At 45.6% G+C, this 20,087-nt stretch overlaps 1 protein-coding gene across 2 annotated transcripts in view; it reads left to right on the top strand.

Moving 5' to 3' along the window:
- Nucleotides 1-20,087, top strand: part of LOC124552620 (probable cytochrome P450 304a1) — a 121,940-nt gene that overhangs the window by 20,957 nt on the left and 80,896 nt on the right. For both annotated transcript variants that reach the window (XM_047126946.1, XM_047126947.1), the window contains exon 2: nucleotides 10,142-10,390. In XM_047126946.1, the coding sequence (XP_046982902.1) occupies nucleotides 10,142-10,390 (249 nt within the window). The remainder of the gene's footprint in view (nucleotides 1-10,141; nucleotides 10,391-20,087) is intronic.

The raw sequence follows: 20,087 nt of genomic DNA on the forward strand, positions 1-20,087 counted from the left end.
ATCCCGCATTGTGCGCAGGGTCGGCAGTGTTAAGCACGGATTTGGCATGGTTAGTTGGAGGGGGTGGGCGGATGCCCTTCCTGCTGCCACCCCATACACCCCAGGACGGAATTAGTGTACCCCAGCTGTCTGCGTCTAGTGTAAATCATGAAATAGTGTGAGTGTGGTTCAAATGCCTGCGAGTCGTGTAACTGAGGCGGGACGTGGGGACCAGCCCGGTATTCACCTAGTAGGACGTGGAAAACCGCCTAAAAACCTCATCCAGGCTGTCCAGCACACCGGCCGTCGTCGTTAATCCGGCGGGCGGATTCGATCCGGGGCCGGTGCGCCTACCCGGGTCCAAGTAGCAGCGCGTTAGCGCTCTTTTTTTTTTTTTTTTTAAATTTTTTTTTTACTTTTTTTCATTTTTGTTCATTATTGATCGTTGCGTTCGGTCGTTGCGGACGTCGCAAGACATCCTGTTCAAGTTCGGAGGTTGATCCTTCCACTCAGTTTTTTATTACAGAGGTCAACTGGATCTCTGACCGAACACGCTGAGCTACCGTGCCGGCGTTCTCGGCTATCCTGGAGGGTCAGTATTTGGCAGAAAAATATCGTGTTCAATTATGTGTCCCACCGTTTTGCTTCGCGCTGACGTAACTTTTAATAAGTTCTCTTTCTAATCTCCTCTTTCTTGTAGAACCGTCTAAATATTTTTCTTCCTTCTTTTTTTTCGGTCGAGCTAGCTCACGTAATTCTCCTCGAGACCTCGTCTCCGCAGCTTTGAGGTGAGCTTTCTCCTGGTTTGCTAACTCCAATGTTCCACATCCTTATATCAGGACACACCACTCGTCCACTTTTGCAAATCCTTTCTTAGTGTGGTAGCTGGCGTGCTTTTTCAAATAGAAGATTCTTCGTATTTTGGAAGACGCTATTGGCTGTGTTATTTTTCTCTTTAATTTCCCATAGGCATCTATTGTTTCCCTCTATAAAGCTATCGAACTAGTGCCCAAACAATGGTGCGGTACTCGATTACAACATGATTTTTTTTTTCAAAAAATTAGAATCCATGGGACACTACTCGTGATTGTTCATAGTATTCAACTTTTCATTACTTTTAGGGAAAAGCAGCGAGTGGTAGACGGACGAAGTTTTGAAAAATCGTTTCTTCAGGAAAACTTGTTTAAAGTTTAGAGAAAACTTTTATATGCGTTGTTAGTTCAATTTGCATAAAAAACTACAGGCTATCAAATATTTTTGATGTCACTGAGCGCAAATGTGAAGTTAGATTTCAAAATTCAAAATGGCTAATCCAATATGGCGGACCACAAATTATGTTTTGATCAATTTTGACCGTATATCAAACCTTCGTCTAACTCGAATTGTTCGAGGGGAGTAATTCCCTCCTTCTTGGCGGAAAGAAACAGATCTGGCTGAGCTGTGTATGCTGCGTTCGTCAGTCTGTACAGATTTTTCGCCAGCTGTTTCGGCGAATATGTTTGTAAACATACTGCAGCCCGCCCGCCTAGCCGCGCGTCCTAATGCGCTGCTTCCCGAGCGGGAAGGCGTGCCGGTCCCTGGAACGAATCCGCCCGGCGGATTAGTGTCGAGGTCCGGTGTGCCGGCCAGCCTGTGGATGGTTTTTAAGGCGGTTTTGCATCTGTCTCAGCGAATGCGGGCCGGTTCCTCTTATTCCGCCTCACACTGTGTCAGCGATTGTTGTGCAAACACCGTTTCCACTTACGTGTACACCATAATTACTCTACCACGCAAACATTTTGGGTTACACTCGTCTGGTAAGTTCTTTCAATTTCAAGGTAAAGCAAAACGAGGTTAATGGAATGAAGTCGAATTAAGTAGGGTGATGCTGAGGGAATTAGATTAGGAAATGAGACACTTAAAGTAGTAAAGGAGTTTTGCTATTTGGGGAGCAAAATAACTGATGATGGTCGAAGTAGAGAGGATATAAAATGTAGACTGGCAATGGCAAGGAAAGCGTTTCTGAAGAAGAGAAATTTGTTAACATCGAGTATAGATTTAAGTGTCAGGAAGTCATTTTTGGAAGTATTTGTATGGAGTGTAGCCATGTATGGAAGTGGAACATGGACGATAAATAGTTTGGACAAGAAGAGAATAGAAGCTTTTGAAATGTGGTGCTACAGAAGAATGCTGAAGATTAGATGGGTAGATCACGTAACTAATGAGGAAGTATTGAATAGGATTGGGGAGAAGAGAAGTTTGTGGCACAACTTGACTAGAAGAAGGGATCGGTTGGCAGGACATGTATCGAGGCATCAAAGGATCACCAATTTAGTATTGGAGGGCAGCGTGGAGGGTAAAAATCGTAGAGGGAGACCAAGAGATGAATACACTAAGCAGATTCAGAAGGATGTAGGTTGCAGTAGGTACTGGGATATGAAGAAGCTTGCACGGGATAGAGTAGCATGGAGAGCTGCATCAAACCAGTCTCAGGACTGCAGACCACAACAACAACAACTCGTCTTGTATGAGACGTTCCCTGGGGGTCCACTGGGACCGAACTGCACGATAACCCCGGGTTCGGTGTGGGGCGGCATCGGGGTGGGTGGACTGCTGTGGCCTGTTGTGGGGTGGTGAACCACTGTGGGCTATAGCGGGACGAAGCCTCTCCATCTTTTCTAGGTCCCCAGTTTAATTCACAGACACATACAAGCATACTTCAATATAAATCATTCAGTGAACGTGTGTCATGGCATGACAAGTTTTGTGTGCGGAAGAATATATAGTGTAATGTTTACATGAAGTTTATTGTATGAAATTGAAAATTTGTGGTAAGGACTGTGGGACCAAACAGCTGAGGTCATCGGTCCCTAGGCTTACGCACTACTTAAACTAACTTACGCTAAGGACAACACACACACGTACAAGGGGGGATCCAAAAGTAACCGGAATCGTAATGCTGCACATCGTGTACTTGCAGTAGCAGGTAGCAGCTCTGCTGAGTCATTCTGCCACGCGGCGTCACCCAACAGTGAGAAGTGTGGTTTCTTTGGCAGTTCTTTGAGTGTGCGTACAGTGCAGGCGCGACACGAGGAAATGGCTAGTTCTTACGAACAACGTGCGGCAGTGAAGTTTTGTATCTTGCTCGGCAAGAACGCAGCAGAAACTGTTGTGAAGATTCAGACAGCCTACAAAACGTCGCTCTTAGTGAAACGCAAGTGTACGAATGGTTTTCTCGTTTTAAATAGGGAGAAATGGTGGTTGAAGATCAGCCCCGTTCCAGTCGACCTTTAGCTGCTCGAAGCGAAGGCAACATCGACAAAATCCGTGATCTCATCAGTGAAGATCGACGCGGGACAATCGACCAACTCGAGAACCTGTCTGGGTTGTCCTGGAGCTCAATTCAGCGCATCTTGACTGTCTATTTGGGGATGCGAAGAGTGGCAGCAAAATTCGTGCCGAAGCTTCTTACCGGAGATCAAAGGGAACGTTACGTTCAAGCCTGTCTCGAAATGAAGGACGCGTTCAAAGATGATCCACATTTTTTCAACAAAATCATTAAAGGTGATGAGTCATGGTGCTATGGGTACAATCCAGAAAGTAAACAACAGTCATCACAATGCGAGTCACCTCGCTCTCCTCGACCGAAAAAAGCTCGACATATGAAATCGAATGTGAAAACGATGTTGATCTGTTTTTTTGAGATCAAAGGGATCGTACACTCTGAATTTGTCCCTCAAAGCCGGCAGGGGTGGCCGAGCGGTTCTAGGCGCTACAGTCTGGAACCACGCTACCGTTACGGTCTCAGGTTCGAATCCTGCCTCGGGCATGGATGTGTGTGATGTCCTTAGGTTGGTTAGGTTTAAGTAGTTCTAAGTTCTAGGGGACTAATGACCTTAGAAGTCCCATAGTGCTCAGAGCCATTTGAACCATTTTTTTTGTCCTTGAAAACCAGACAGTAAACCAACAATTCTATTTGGAGGTTATGAAATGGCTTCGCAGAAGTTTGTCACGAAAACGTCCGGCTTTGTGGGATTCTGGCGAGTGGTTCCTGCATCACGACAGCGCTCCCGCGCACACAGCTCGCAGCGTTCGCCAGTTTTTGGCCTCAACGAAGACGACTAGCTTGACCCACGCGCCCTATTCGCCGGATTTAGCCCCCTCGGACTCCTTCCTCCTATTTCCGAGGATGAAAAGAGACTTGAGAGGGAAGCGTTTTGCGGATGTGGAAGACGTAAATCGCAATGTCATGGAAGTGCTAGCAGCTATCAAATGGGACGAATTTAAAAGGTGCTTCGAACACTGGAATGAACGTTTGGACAAGTGTATTAATGCTAATGGAGAGTACTTCGAAGGAGATTAAGGTTGTATTTGAAAACAATAAAGTATATGCTTTCTAGAAAGAAATTTCGGTTATTTTTGGGTCCCCCCTCGTATACCCGAGGGAGGACTCGAACCTCCGACGGGGGGAGGCGCGCGAACCGTGACAATACGCCCGAGACCGCACGGCTACACCGCGCGGCTCTTATTCCTATGATCAACGGAGTATAATCGCAACAGCTTCGAAACAATAGACGACAATTAGCGGACACAATTAACAACCTGGTAATCGGGACTGTTTTTGTGCGTCACTCTAAATAAAACACAGACTGTATTTTACAGACTATAAGAGACTACGGACTATAAGATGCACCTTAATTTTTAGCAGTTCTCTTAAAAAAATAATATTTTTACCGTTTTTATTATTATACTGAAAAGCCAGGCTAAAATAAAAGAATTCTTAGTTTATAAAACCGAACAGACATTTAAAACTCCTGAAAATCGTCTTCTTCTAGTTTTGCCCATTTTGTACTCAGTCCACCAGTTCTTGTTTACTAGCCCACCAGTTGCGAATGGTTGGTGGAGGCCGTTCACCTGCTCTGTTTCCACATTCTTCTGCATATGGTATTACTTTCCATCTATAGCCCACATCATATGAATACCACTAATTTTTGTCCATTACGAAACTAGCTACTAACAAAAACTTTGTGCTGCTACCGATAACACAAACCACTTTCAGTTCAAGTTCACTGGCACAGTAAACTGCAATGATGAATCACAGCCGGCCGGAGTGGCCGAGCGGTTCTAGGCGCTACAGCCTCGGGCATGGATGTGTGTGATGTCCTTAGGTTAGTTAGGTTTAAGTAGTACTAAGTTCTAGGGGACTGATGACCTCAGAAGTTAAGTCCCATAGTACTCAGAGCCATTTGAACCATTTTTTTGAATCACAGGCTAGACAAAGTTCTATGTTTGTGATAGCGAGGTAGGAGAGAGACAGTGTTAACAAGCTTGTGAATCCCCGCAATTCATGTTCGTCCCACGCGTGCACTGCTGCTGCCAATTGAACCCAATGTTACCCGAGAGAGTTAGGTTTCCCACTCCATCGAATATATGGCCATTTTTAAGACTGGCGAGAATTTTAAATCAAACACTGGGCATTATTATATGAATTTAGAGTATATGAGGCATCTGAATTTTGGAGACAATTTTTTGAAGAAAAAAGTGCGTGTCATAGTCCACAAAATACAGTACCGATGTGGGAAGGAACACATTTTTGACGAAGAGAAATTTGTTAATATCGCATACAAATAGTGTTAAGAAGTGTGTTTCTAGAGGTATTTGTGTGGGTTGCAGTATTGTTCAGAACTGAAGAGAGAAAGATAATTAGTTCATACAAGAAGAGAATGGAAGCTTCTGAAATGTTGTGGTACTGAAGAATGATGAAGACTAGATGCAGAGACCGTATAACTAATGAGATCTTACTGGATCCAAGCGTAGAGGGAAGAAATTTGTAGCAAATTTGACTAAGAGAGTAGCCGACCGCGGTGGCCGTGCGGTTCTAGGCGCTGCAGTCCGGAACCGTGGGACTGCTACGGTCGCAGGTTCGAATCCTGCCTCAGGCATGGATGTGTGTGATGTCCTTAGGTTAGTTAGGTTTAAGAAGTTCTAAGTTCTAGGGGACTGATGACCTAAGATGTTAAGTCCCATAGTGCTCAGAGCCATTTGAACCATTTGACTAAAAGAAGGGATCGGTTGGTATGACAAAATCGGTTGGGTACTGGAGAGGTGATGAGGGATTCTAGAGGAAGAATTGATTAGAGTGAAAAGCTTCAAACAGATATAGGTTGAGTATTCAAAGTCTTTCAAGACGGTATGGCTGAATAAAATCTCAATTCTCAAAGCTCGTCAGTTCAAATAAAATTTACCGTCGAGATGGACAAGGATGGCAAGCTACCGTTCTTGGATGTTACAGTTGAGCGGAAGGCAGGAAGCCCGCATGGTCATTCAGTGTACAGGAACCAATGCGCACAGATCGATACTTGATCGCCGATAGTTATCACCACGCTGTACACAAAAAAATGAGGCCTGAACACTTAATACAAAGAGAAAAATTATTTCTGACCACTTACAGTCTGACTTGCAACATTTGAGACACGTGTTCAGAGAGAATGGGTTTAGAGAGAGGGAGAGGGAGAGGGAGAGGGAGAGGGAGAGGGAGAGGGATTGGAAACGAAGAAGACTTGTGAATCGGCAGAAGAAGCAAAGCCAGAGACTTTCCTGCCATACTGTAGGGCAAAAGCAGCAGGTTAGGACGTGTGCTTCAGAAACGTGGACTGAGACCTGCGTTCCGGCATCCCCCCAAGATAGGAGACAAGCTGCGCCCGCCGGCCGCTGTGGCCGAGCCGTTCTAGGCGCTTCAGTCCGGAACGGCGCTGCTGCTGTGGTCGCAGGTTCGAATCCTGCCTCGGGCATGGATGTGTGTGCTGTCATTAGGTTAGTTAGGTTTAAGTAGTTCTAAGGTCTAGGGGACTGATGACCTCAGATGTTAACTCCCATAGTGCTTAGACCGACTTGAACCATTTAAGCCGCGCCCTGCTAAAGACGAGAAAGCTCTCCATATGCCCTGGTTGTACGGTGTCCCTTGCGAATGCGGGAGCATCTGTATAGGCCAGACAATTTGCACAGTTGCAGAGTGTTGTACCAAGTACAAGCAACATATACTACTGACCATTAAAATTGCTACACCAAGAGGAAATGCAGATGATAAGCGGGTATTCATTGGACAAATGTATTATACTGGAACTGACATGTGATTACGCTTTCACGCAATTTGGGTGCGTGGATCCTGAGAAATCAGTACCTAGAACAACCACCTCTGGCCGTAATAACGGCCTTGATGCGCCTGGGCATTGAGTCAGAGCTCGGATGGTGCGTACAGGTACAGCTGCCCATGCAACTTCAACACGATAAAACAGTTCATGAAGAGTAGTGACTGGGGTATCGTGACGAGCCAGTTGCTCGGCCACCATTGGCCAGACGTTTTCAATTGGTGAGAGATCTGGAGAATGTGCTGGCCAGAGCAGCAGTCGAACATTTTCTGTATCCAGAAAGGCCTGCAACATGCGGTCGTGCATTATCCTACTGAAATGTAGGGTTTCGCAGGGATCGACTGAGGGGTAGAGCGACGGGTTGTAACACATCTGAAATGTAATGCCGCCAATGCGAACAAGAGGTGACCGAGACGTGTAACCAATGGCACGCCATACCATCACGCCGGGTGATACGCCAGTACAGCGATGACGAATACACGCCTCCAATTTGCATTCACCGCGATGTCACCAAACACGGATGCGACCATCATGATGCTGTAAACAGAACCTGGATTCATTCGAAAAAATGACGTTTTGCCATTCGTGCACCCAGGTTCGTCGTTGAGTACACCATCGCAGGCGCTCCTGTCTGTGATGCAGCGTCAAGGGTAACCGCAGGCACGGTCTCCGAGCTGATAGTCTCTGCTGCTGGAAACGTCGTCGAACTTTTTGTGCAGATGGTTGTTGTCTTGCATGCGTCCCCATCTGTTGACTCAGGGATCGAGACGTGACAGCACGATCCGTTACAGCCGTGTGGCTAAGATGCATGCCATATCGGCTGCTAGTGATACGAGGCTGTTGGGATCCAGCACGGCGTTTCGTATTACCCTCCTTAACCCACAGAGTCCATATTATGCTAACAGTCATTGGATCCCGACAACGAGAGCAGCAATGTCGCGATACGATAAACCGCAATCGCGATAGGTTACAATCCGACCTTTATCAAAGTCGGAAACGTGATGGTACGCATTTCTCCTCCTTACATGAGGCACCACAACTACGTTTCACCAGGCAACGCCGGTCAAAAAAAAATGGTTCAAATGGCTCTGAGCACTATGGGACTTAACATCTGTAGTCATCAGTCCCCTAGAACTTAGAATTAATTAAACCTAACTAACCTAAGGACATCACACACATCCATGCCCGAGGAAGGATTCGAATCTGCGACCGTAATGGTCACGCGGTTCCAGATTGAAGCGGCTAGAACCACATGGCCACACCGGCCGGCCCAACGCCGGTCAACTGCTGCTTGTGTATGAGAAATCGGTTGGAATCTTTCCTCATGTCAGCACGTTGTAGGTGTCGCCACCGGTGCCAGCCCTGTGTGAATGCTCTGAAAAGCTAATCATTTGCATATTACAGCATCTTCTTCCTGTCGGTTAAATTTCGCGTCTGTAGCACGTCATCTTCGTGGTGTAGCTATTTTAATGGCCAGTAGTGTATTAAACAAAGCGAGCTTGACAAGTGGGCTACAGCTGAGCATTGCCTGGAAAACGGATACAAAAGTTTGAGAACACGAGAGTCTTGCCTCTTGTGCCAACATACCGGTATTCCGTTGCAAAAGAGTCAGAGAAGATTAGAATGAAAAGCCACAGCTTTAACAGAGACCAGGGGTATATAGGTTTAGTAGGGGAGGAGGCTGGCTTTGAACATTGAGCGAAAGCAAAGACGTAGGCTTGACGTTTGTAGCGAGCCGGGAGCGTCAGTTTGAAACGTGGAGCCTGCCCCTCGTGCCACTGAAGTCACTCGGTCCCGCAGCGAGCCGGAGCTGCTGCGAGATGCCCAGTCACCTTCTGCGTATGCGCCGTTTCGGCCCTCACTGATTGGTGCAAGGGGCGGCAAGTGTGGCTATATAAGCGGAGAACTGCGCCAGTTCCACTTCTACAAATCCCATCAAATCCTGCAACGCCATGCGCTCTGCCTCGCCTATCGCATCCGCCTCCCCTCCCCCACATGGATCCTCTACGACTTAATTCCTTTCCCACACCTCTTCCTTGAACGGATACAGATCCTTTACATCTCCCCGCTTATCTCTCCCATCCTTTCCCACTCCCGATCGCTGCCGCGCCTGTACTTCCACATCCCACCTGCTCTCCATCTCTCCACACTCCATATCCTTGCCCAAGGTGGCTTCCGCCAACTCCCCCTCCCTGATGATGCCCTCACCCCCTCCATCTACCTCTCCTACCAACTTTGATCCTCCCCTTCCTCCCCCTGTGTTTTTCCCCCAGGGCACCCCCTTTCCCTTCTCTCCCTCCTCTCCCCCTCCTCCCCTCCCTGGTCTTCGACACCCCCCACCCTCTCCCCTCCCCCTCCCTTCTTCTCTCCCAGTGGCATCTATCCCCACCCCCTCTTCCTCCTACCCTCACCTCTTCCCTCTGGCAGGCTCCCGGCTTTTTCGTGTGAACGGTGCATCTTTGTGCGCCGGAGATCGTCGCCAGCGATCGTGTTTGTCTTCGCGTTGGTGCTTCAGTGTCTCTCTGTTCGTGCTCCTCCGTTCACGTGTGTAAACTCTGTCTTCTCCGTTGTGTACAGTGGTGAACGTTTTTTATCCAAACAGTGGGCCTGTGAACGGCTTCATTTATTTTTACTATGTCTGTCTCTCGTTTTTATCCGCCATGTTTGTTTGTTTTTCTGTCTTTCTGTTTACTATATGTATTCTCTATGGCCGAAGAGCGGCGTAGATAGGCCACTGTCGGCCTACCTTTATTGTAAAGGTGTCAAAGTAACAATAAAGAAAAAAAATTCAGTCCCAGCTAGCAGTGGTTTTACTCTTGATGATGGTGGCGGAGATGGCCTTACAAAACGCGCAATTCCGTTCGAACTGATGTGGCTAGAGATCTGTGAACATTTTATTCAGATGTAGGTTCAAGTAGTAAGGCAGAAATGTGGAGACTTGTACGGAATAGCCTTTTGTGGAGAGCTGCACCAAAACAGTCTTGGAACCGATAACTGCAACAACAAGTTGAAGTGGCCATGCTACGGTGTTGCAGGTCCGCCTGCCCTTCCGATATGGGGCAGCTACCCCCTGCTGCTCCTGGAGAACTACAAGTTCCCTTACCGCGTGCTGGACGCCATGACTAGTCGCTACAAGTCCAAGGTGATCGGCTTCCACTTCGGCAGCTACTCGATGGTGGCCGCCTGTGACCACCAGAGCATCAAGGAGGTGCTCAGCAACCCGTACATGCAGGGCCGGGTGATCAACGTACTGGGCGTCGTGAGGAACTACCACAAGGACCTCGGTACGTACTGCACTTTCTTATAGACAACTGCATCATCTGCGAACTAAAGAGCTTCCGACCCTTTATGATTTGTGGAGTGTCCTCAAGGCCACTTTAGAGGGATAGGAATAATGAGAGTGGAGTTTGTTTGGTGGCCAATATCCTCTTTCTACAACGCAAATGCACATATGGATTAATGGGGTCCTTTATGTACATGAACAGGAAGCTACTTATCTTCAATACAGTCCATGTGTTGTGGTACCAGCTCTTCCATAATAGTCCTGTTACAGACAATATCGGTAATCTTGCTATAATCGGACGCTACATATTGTCGTAGCCTAACCCGCACTGTGAATGAATGACAGATACCAGCTAGAATGAGTGAGAGTGACTGACAGTAAGGTAGTGACTGGAGGAATGAGCTAGTCCTGAGGCCCTCTAGTCAGTGGTGGCGATCTAAATACTTGCTGTCGAGTGGGCGTTTGCGCCGTGTTGCTTGCAAGTCTGTCTTTGGCCTCTCTCCCGATAGGCGCGCTCTATCCAGCGCCTACTACCGATCTTCTCGCTTCATCTTTGCCGAATGGTGTTCTGGCGGCAGCTTACACCAAAACAATTAATATCTGTGTTGTTGTTGTGGTCTTCAGTCCTGAGACTGGTTTGATGCAGCTCTCCATGCTACTCTATCCTGTGCAAGCTTCTTCAACTCCCAGTACTTTCTGCAACCTACATCCTTCTGAATCTGCTTAGTGTGTTCATCTCTTGGTCTCCCTCTACGATTTTTACCCTCCACGCTGCCCTCCGATGCTAAATTTGTAATCCCTTGATGCCTCAGAACATGTCCTACCAACCGGTCCCTTCTTCTTGTCAAGTTGTGCCACAAACTCCTCTTCTCCCCAATTCTATGCAATACCTCCTCACTAGTTATATGATCTACCCATCCAATCTCCAGCATTCTTTTGTAGCACCACATTTCGAAAGCTTCTATTCTCTTCTTGTCCAAACTATTTATCGTCCATGTTTCACTTCCATACATGGCTACACTCCATAGAAATACTTTCAGAAACAACTTCCTGAGACTTAAATCTATACTCGATGTTAACAAATTTCTCTTCTTCAGAAACGCTTTCCTTGCCATTGCCAGTCTATATTTTATATCCTCTCTACTTCGACCATCATCCGTTATTTTGCTCCCCAAATAGCAAAACTCCTTTACTACTTTAAGTGTCTCATTTCCCAATCTAATTCCCTCAGCATCAACCGATTTAATTCGAATACACTCCATTATCCTCGTTTTGCTTTTGTTGATGTTCATCTTATACCTTCCTTTCAAGACACTGTCCATTCCGTTCAACTGCTCTTCCAAGTCCATTGCTGTCTCTGACAGAATTACAATGTCATCGGCGAACCTCAAACTTTTATTTCTTCTCCATGGATTTTAATACCTACTCCGAACTTTTCTTTCGTTTCCTTTACGGCTTGCTCCATATACAGATTGAATAACTTCGGGGAGAGGCTACAACCCTGTCTCACTCCCTTCCCAACCACTGCTTCCCTTTCATGCCCCTAGACTCTTATAACTGCCGTTTGGTTTCTGTACAAATTGTAAATAGCCTTTCGCTCCCTATATTTTACCCCTGCCACCTTTAGAATTTGAAAGAGATTATTCCAGTCAACATTGTCAAAAGCTTTCTCTAAGTCTACAAATGCTAGAAACGTAGGTTTGCCTTTCCTTAATCTTTCTTCTAAGATAAGTCATAGGGTCAGTAATGCCTCACGTGTTCCAATAGTTCTATGGAATCCAAACTGATCTTCCCTGAGGTCGACATCTACCAGTTTTTCCATTCGTCTGTAAAGAATTCGCATTAGTATTTTGCAGCTATGACTTACTAAACTGATAGTTCGGTAATTTTGACATCTGTCAACACCTGGTTTCTTTGGGATTGGAATTATTATATTCTTCTTGAAGTCTGAGGGTATTTCGCCTGTCTCATACATCTTGCTCACCAGATAGTAGAGTTTTATCAGAACTGGCTCTCCCAAGGCCGTCAGCAATTCTAATGCAATGTTGTCCACTCCCGGGGCCTTGTTTCGACTAAGGTCTTTCAGTGCTCTGTCAAACTCCTCACGCAGTATTGTATATGCCATTTCATCTGTATCTACATCCTCTTCCATTTCCATAATATTGTCATCAAGTACATCACCTTTGTATAGACCCTCTATATACTCCTTCCACCTTTCTGCTTTCCCTTCTTTGCTTAGAACTGGGTTTCCATCTGAGCTCTTGATATTCATACAAGTGGCTCTCTAAACATCTTCAAAACATTTTAGGGTAAGGGCCACACTGGCTCTTCAAAATAAGTCCAAAGGCCCAAGACATAGCTGTAGTCTTTCTTGGAATTTGATGCTCTAGTATTGTTGGGAACTCCTCAGTACAGTACAGAAGTTTTCGTAACGCTTACCACTGCTGCCAGTCTTTACAAACTGACACAGTGGTACTGCAGCAGTTGTTATGCAGTGACCTGCTCTTTGTTTGACCTTGAGCAGTGGCCTTAATTTCATGTCATATACGAGTACATTGACACAAATACACTGATAAGCACCGAGCGAGGTGGCGCAGTGGTTTGCACACTGGACTCGCATTTGGGAGGACGACAGTTAAATCCGGCCATCCTGAATTAGGTTTTCCGTGATTTCCCTAAATCGCTCCAGGCAAATGCCGGGATGGTTCCTTTGAAAGGGCATGGCCGACTTCCTTTCTCATCCTTCCCTAATCCGATGAGACCAATGACCTCGCTGTTGGGTCTCTTCCCCCAAAAACAACCCAACCCAAGACTGGTAAGCCAAAACATTGTGACTACTGCCAATGCGACATTGGATGCCGCCTGATGGAGTTGGCGACATGTGATATGGTAGCAATAGTATGTAAGCAGAGCGGACATGGGTGGGGGATCACCCTAACCAAGATATGGGCTGCGGATGGGGAAATCCACTGAGATAAGCGTCATTGATAAAGGACAGATTATTATTCCGCAGAGCCTGTGAACGAGTGTCTCAAAAAGGGCGAAGCTGGTCGAATGTTCACGTGCTACTGTCGTGAGCGTCTGCAGAAAGAGGTCGAAGGACAGTGAAACTACAGTTAGGCGCTATATGGCTGGAAGTCCACGACTCTTCACAGAACGTGGCGTCCGGAATCTTGTGTGCCCTGTAAAGTGGGATAGATTGTGATCTGTGGCATATCTGCCAAAAGAGCACAATGCTAGTGCACACACAACTGTTTTGGAGCACACCGTTCATTTTACACTGTCGAACATGGAGCTCCACAGCAGGCCACCCAATGTGTTCACATGTTGACCCAACGACATCATCAATTACTACTTCAATAGGCACGGGACCATCGGGATTCGACCGTCGATCAGTGGAAACGTGTCTGCTCTTTGAGTGAATCACATTTTTGCTGCACTAGGTCGATGATCGTCTCCGTCATCGAGGTAAACGGCGGTTCGAAACGTACAGCGTGCTACAGATGCAGGCTGGAGGGAGCAGTGTTATATTATGGAAGACATTCTCTGTGTTTGCATGGTACCTGTCGTAGTAACCGAAGACACGCTGACGGTTGGGAACTACCCACATCCCTTCATGCTTGATGTCTTCCCCGACGGCGATGTCATCTTTCAGCAGAACAGTCGTCCATGTTTCTGAGCCAGAACCGTGCTACTGTGGTTTGAAGAGCGTAATAGTGAACTCACGTTGATGTCTCGGCTATCAAACTCGCCTGATGTAAATCCTGTGGAACCCATCTGGCTTGCTGTCAGGCGCCATAAGAGCGTACTCAAAATAGCGGTCCCTTATTTGCGCGAATTACATGACCTTCAAAAACCTACCAATAAACTGTCGGATTCGTTATACGCAAGATGAGTGATGTATTTCGTTCTAAAGACGCATAAACAAGCTTTTAAGCGGGTGGTCATACTGCTTCGACTTACCAGCGCAAATACCACTTGTGAAGGTCGTTGTAATGCACTTTCACAAATCCTTGCTACCTCCATACGTCATTAACATCACAGCAAAGTGTTTATAATGTAGTGTGAGCAGGATATCTTCCAACCGCACATTCCTCGCCACTCGGCGGCAATAGTGGTAACCTCTTCGTCCCTGCGGTCACTGCTTGTACGGTAGAAGAAAAGTTGGACAAAGTATAGTTCATCGTACCAACTAAGTTCAGTGTTCAATTACGCGATAATTTTCGTTTCAGGACTAGACAGTGATTGAGATTCGAGGGTTGGAACTTCAATAAGGGGCAATTATTTATTTACAGCTCGTACAAAATAATACTTGTTTCAAAGTTTTACTGACTTTCAAAGTAGTCACCAGCATTGTGTATAACCCGTTGCCAGTGATGTGGAATTCGTAGGATACTCTTAGCGGTGCCAGTTGTGTTGACAGAGTGGCACAGGCTATTGACCAACGAATTTGTAGCAGTTCTGAAGCGAAAGCCGTGAAGTGTTTCCTTCAGTTTAGAAATCGAGTTGAACTCACGAGGGCGTAAGTCAGGGGAGTGCTGTAGGTGGTACAGCACTTAGCGGCCCCACCAGTGAAACAAATCTACTAACAGCTTGACTGTACGTGCTTGAGCATTGTCCTGCAAAATGACGGTCAGGTCCTGCAGAAAGTGTCATCACTTCTGTCTCCATGCTGTTCATTTTTGGAACAGAACCTACGACCTGCTTTGTTCTTCTCGTTGTGCGAATCACTTGTTATGGGAGGTGCTCGATAAGCAAGCTTTATCTGTAATTTTAAAAAAAGTTACAGCAGGCCGGATATCATGTGTGTCTGACCCGTTACCACGAGACGGATTGATGGCGTTCACAGGCCGTAGTTTGGAGACCCCTGATATGCATTATACCGCATGGTTATAATTAAACTTTCCCTGTTTAACACGTTGAAACATGGAAACTAACTACCGTACGAGGACCAAACTTGGTAGCAAGGACATGGGGAATAAAACTAATGCAGAATCAATTCAATTGAAACACTTTTAATGTCCTGCTACAGTACATCATACCATTACATACCGGTACCATTACTGCTACAAAACGGGCTCAATATTGCGCCCATCAGTGTCCAGAAGTGTCTGAAAGTGCAGGATTGCATTCAGCATAGCAGAGCGAAGCATGTCCGTTAGTATGCTGGCTACCCCTCTTGATACGCTGCGCTTCAGATCAGCACATGTGTGAATGTTCCCCTGGTAAATCCAGCCCTCCAGGTAGCCCCACAACCAGAAATCGCAGGGATTGAGCTCAGGTGATCGTGCCGGCCAAGAATTTGGAAATGACCGGCTGATAAGTCGATCGTCTCCAAACGTGTTTTGGAGAAGCACATGAACTTCACGAGCGATGTGCGGTGCGGCCCCATCGTGCACGAAAACTGTCTTTCATTGCGTCTCTCTCCTGTAGGACGGGTGTGACATGCTGGCGAAGCATATCGTAATAACTATCCACGTCTTTGTTCCTCGAGCGCCAATCTGTTCAAAAAAGAATGGGCCAATGATGAACCATACAGAGGAACTTCATGCACAGTGACTGGAGGTGAAGATCCCCACACTCAGCAATTATGTGTATTCACCTCACCAGTCAGAGAAAAACGAGCTTCGTCTGTCCATAGGATGGTCCAGGGCCAGCTCTCGTCAACTTCAATCCTCGCTAGAAAGTGGAGAGCGAAGTCGACACGCCGTTATGCGTCCTGTGGTGCAAGCTGCTGTACGATATGGATCTTGTACGGATACCGTTTCAGAATATTTCGAAGCACCTTCCGTACAGTGCACCACGGGATGTTCAACTGTCGTGACACAGCACACACACTGCATGACGATCGGGATTTGCGCGCAGCGTTGTCTGCCACAGGAACAGCGATTTCGTCAACCACCTGTGGTGCAACCGGTCGTCGGCCTCGTCCCGGACTGACGCACAGTTCTCCAATTGATTCGAACTTCTTCATCACGCTACACACAGCAGGTGGAAAAGAGAACCCTTCTGTAATCCTTTCAGCAAGCGACAGTCTCGAAGTGCAGCTGAAGCTTTACTCTTGGGTTGATAATAGAGCATTGACAGGAATGGGGGAAAGAAATACAGTAGAAGAAGAATGGGTAGCATTGAGGAACGAAATAGTGAAGGCAGCAGAGGATCAAGTAGGTAAAAAGACGGGGGCTAGTAAAAATCCATGGGTAACAGAAGAGATACTGAATTTAATTGATGAAAGGAGAAAATACAAAAATGCAGCAAGTGAAGCAGGCGAAAAGGAATACAAACGTCTCAAAAATGAGATCGACAGGAAGTGCAAATTGTTAAGCAGGGATGGCTAGAGGACAAATGTAAGGATGTAGAGGCTTATCTCACTAGGGGTAAGATAGATACCGCCCACAGGAAAATTAAAGAGACCTTTGGAGAAAAGAGAACCACTTGCATGAATATCAAGAGCTCAGATGGAAACCCAGTTCTAAGCAAAGATGAGAAAGCAGAAAGGTGGAAGGAGTATATAGAGGGTCTATACAAGGCCGATGTTCTTGAGGACAATATTATGGAAATGGAAGAGGAGGTAGATGAAGATGAAATGGGAGATATGATACTGTGTAAAGAGTTTGACAGAGCACTGAAAGACCTGAGTCGAAACAAGGCCCCCAGAGAAGTCAACATTCCATTAGAACTACTGACAGCCTTGGGAGAGCCAGTACTGACAAAACTCTACCATCTCGTGAGCAAGGTGTATGAAACAGGCGAAATTCCTTCAGACTTCAAAAAGAATATAATAATTCCAATCCCAAAGAACGCAGGTATTGACAGATGTGAAAATTACCGAACTATCAGTTTAATAAGTCACAGCTGCAAAATACTAACGCGAATTCTTTACAGACGAATGGAAAAACTGGTAGAAGCTGACCTCGGGGAAGATCAGTTTGGATTCCTTAGAAATACTGGAACACGTGAGGCAATACTGACCCTATGACATATCTTCGAAAATAGATTAAGGAAAGACAAACATATGTTTCTAGCATTTGTAGACTTAGAGAAAGCTTTTGACAATGTTGACTAGAATACTCTCTTTCATATTCTAAAGGTGGCAGGGATAAAATACAGGGAGCGAAAGGCTATTTACAGCTTGTACAGAAACCAGATAGCAGTTGCAAGAGTCGAGGGACATGAAAGGGAAGCAGTGGTTGGGAAGGGAGTGAGACAGGGTTGTAGCCTCTCCCCGATGTTATTCAATCTGTATATTGAGCAAGCAGTGAAGGAAACGAAAGAAAACCTCGGAGTAGGTATTAAAATCCATGGAGACGAAATAAAAACTCTGAGGTTCGCCGATGACATTGTAATTCTGTCAGAGACAGCAAAGGACTTGGAAGAGCAGTTGAAGGGAATGGATAGTGTCTTGAAAGGAGGATATAAGATGAACATCAACAAAAGCAAAACGAGGATAATGGAATATAGTCGAATTAAGTCGGGTGATGCTGAGGGAATTAGATTAGGAAATTAAGTGTAGTAAAGGAGTTTTGCTATTTAGGGAGCAAAATAACTGATGATGGTCGAAGTAGAGAGGATATAAAATGTTGACTGGCAATGGCAAGGAAAGCGTTTCTGAAGAAGAGAAATTTGTTAACATCGAGTATAGATTTAAGTGTCAGGAAGTCGTTTCTGAAAGCATTTGTATGGAGTGTAGCCATGTATGGAAATGAAACATGGACGATAAATAGTTTGGACAAGAAGAAAATAGAAGCTTTCGAAATGTGGTGCTACAGAAGAATGTTGGAGATTAGATGGGTAGATCACATAACTAAGGAGGAAGTATTAAGTAGAATTGGGGAGAAGAGGAGTTTGTGGCACAACTTGACTAGAAGAGGGGATCGGTTGGTAGGACATGTTCTGAGGCATCAAGGGATCACCAAATTAGTACTGGAGGGTAGCATGGAGGGTAAAAATCGTAGAGGGAGACGAAGAGAAGAATATACTAAGCAGATTCAGAAGGATGTAGGCTGCAGTAGGTACTGGGAGATGAAGAGGCTTGCACAGGATAGAGTAGCATGGAGAGCTGCATCAAACAAGTCTCAGGGCTGAAGAACACAAGAACAATAGTACTTCATCAGTTATGCCCTGCTCTCTTTGTCCAAGATTATGCTGATGTGTCAACAAGTGCACTGCGACTGGGCAGGTGTGTTAGACTATGGATGATGATGACTGATCACGGCAAGTGGTGGCCAAAGTTGGAACTGGACGGCGTCACTGTGATGCGTGGAAATCATGTACCCAATATTCTGAACATTATTGATAATACGCGATAAAGTGTAAAAAGTGGTCCAACTAAAACTTTCATATTTCTTTACGTACTGCACGAATTCGTAATAAAGAATGGGGGTTCCTATTAAAAAAAGAAAAGAAAAAGAAAAACGCAGTTGATATCCGTTTCAACTATGGCAACGCAATCTAGCGGGCCAACCATAGCGCCATCTGGTTTCCCCCTTCAAGCTAGACGAGTTTCGTTCTTTGTAGTTTTTTCGTTTGACGCTTATTTCGTGAGGTATTTGGCCCGGTCACGATCAATGGACCACCCTATATATATATATATATATATATATATATATATATAATCTGCTTAGTATATATATATATATATATATAATCTGCTTAATATATATATATATATATATATATATATATATATATATATATATATATATATATATAATCTGCTTAGTATATATATATATATATATATATATATATATATATAGGGTGGCCCTTACCCTAAAATGTTTTGAAGATGTTTAGAGAGCCACTTGTATATATATATAGGGTGGTCCATTGATCGTCGCATTCGGGAGGACGACGGTTCAATCCCGGGTCCGGCCATCCTGATTTAGGTTTTCCGTGATTTCCCTAAATCACTCCAGGCAAATGCCGGGATGGTTCCTCTGAAAGGGCACGGCCGACATCCTTCCCCATCTTTCCCTAATCCGATGAGACCGATGACCACGCTGTCTGGTCTCCTTCCCCAAACAACCAAACCAACCAACCATTGATCTGACCGCGCCAAATACCTGTTCCGTGATGATAATATACAGTCACATCTACTTGTACTTTAATATACTTTGTTAGTGCACCATCAGTCTTAACCATCAATATTAACTCTTTCATTAGCATTAACACGTCTCCTGTGTCCGCCATAATATTGGCGGGTGACCTTGAACTGGACTTAGCCGCAGCACGAGGCGCCTCGCGGATCGCGCTCTATATAGTTTTAACAGAGCGCGATCCGCTGGAAAATTCAGTTTCCGGTCCGCCATGTTGAATTATCAGCGCGCTACTTCCTGCCGCGCCCATGTTATCAGTGACGTACATCCTGTAGGCAGGCGGCAGCACGCTCACTCCGCACGAGGCAGCCGCACTGAGCACACAGCCATGCCGTACAGGAGGAGAAGATTTACAAGAAGATCAAGATTGCCTGTTTACAAGACTGTGGATACATTTACTCTTACTCCTGACAATGTAGCACAAGAAGAGCTATTAAATGGACCTATAACATTTGTAGGTTCCACAGCTCCATATATATATATATATATATATATATATATATATATATATATATATATATATATGTGTGTGGTGTTGTTGTTGTTGTGGTCTTCAGTCCTGAGACTGGTTTGATGCAGCTCTCCATGCTACTCTATCCT

The sequence above is a fragment of the Schistocerca americana genome, chromosome 10 (genome assembly GCF_021461395.2).
Source record: "Schistocerca americana isolate TAMUIC-IGC-003095 chromosome 10, iqSchAmer2.1, whole genome shotgun sequence".
Taxonomy (NCBI): Eukaryota; Metazoa; Arthropoda; class Insecta; order Orthoptera; family Acrididae; genus Schistocerca; species Schistocerca americana.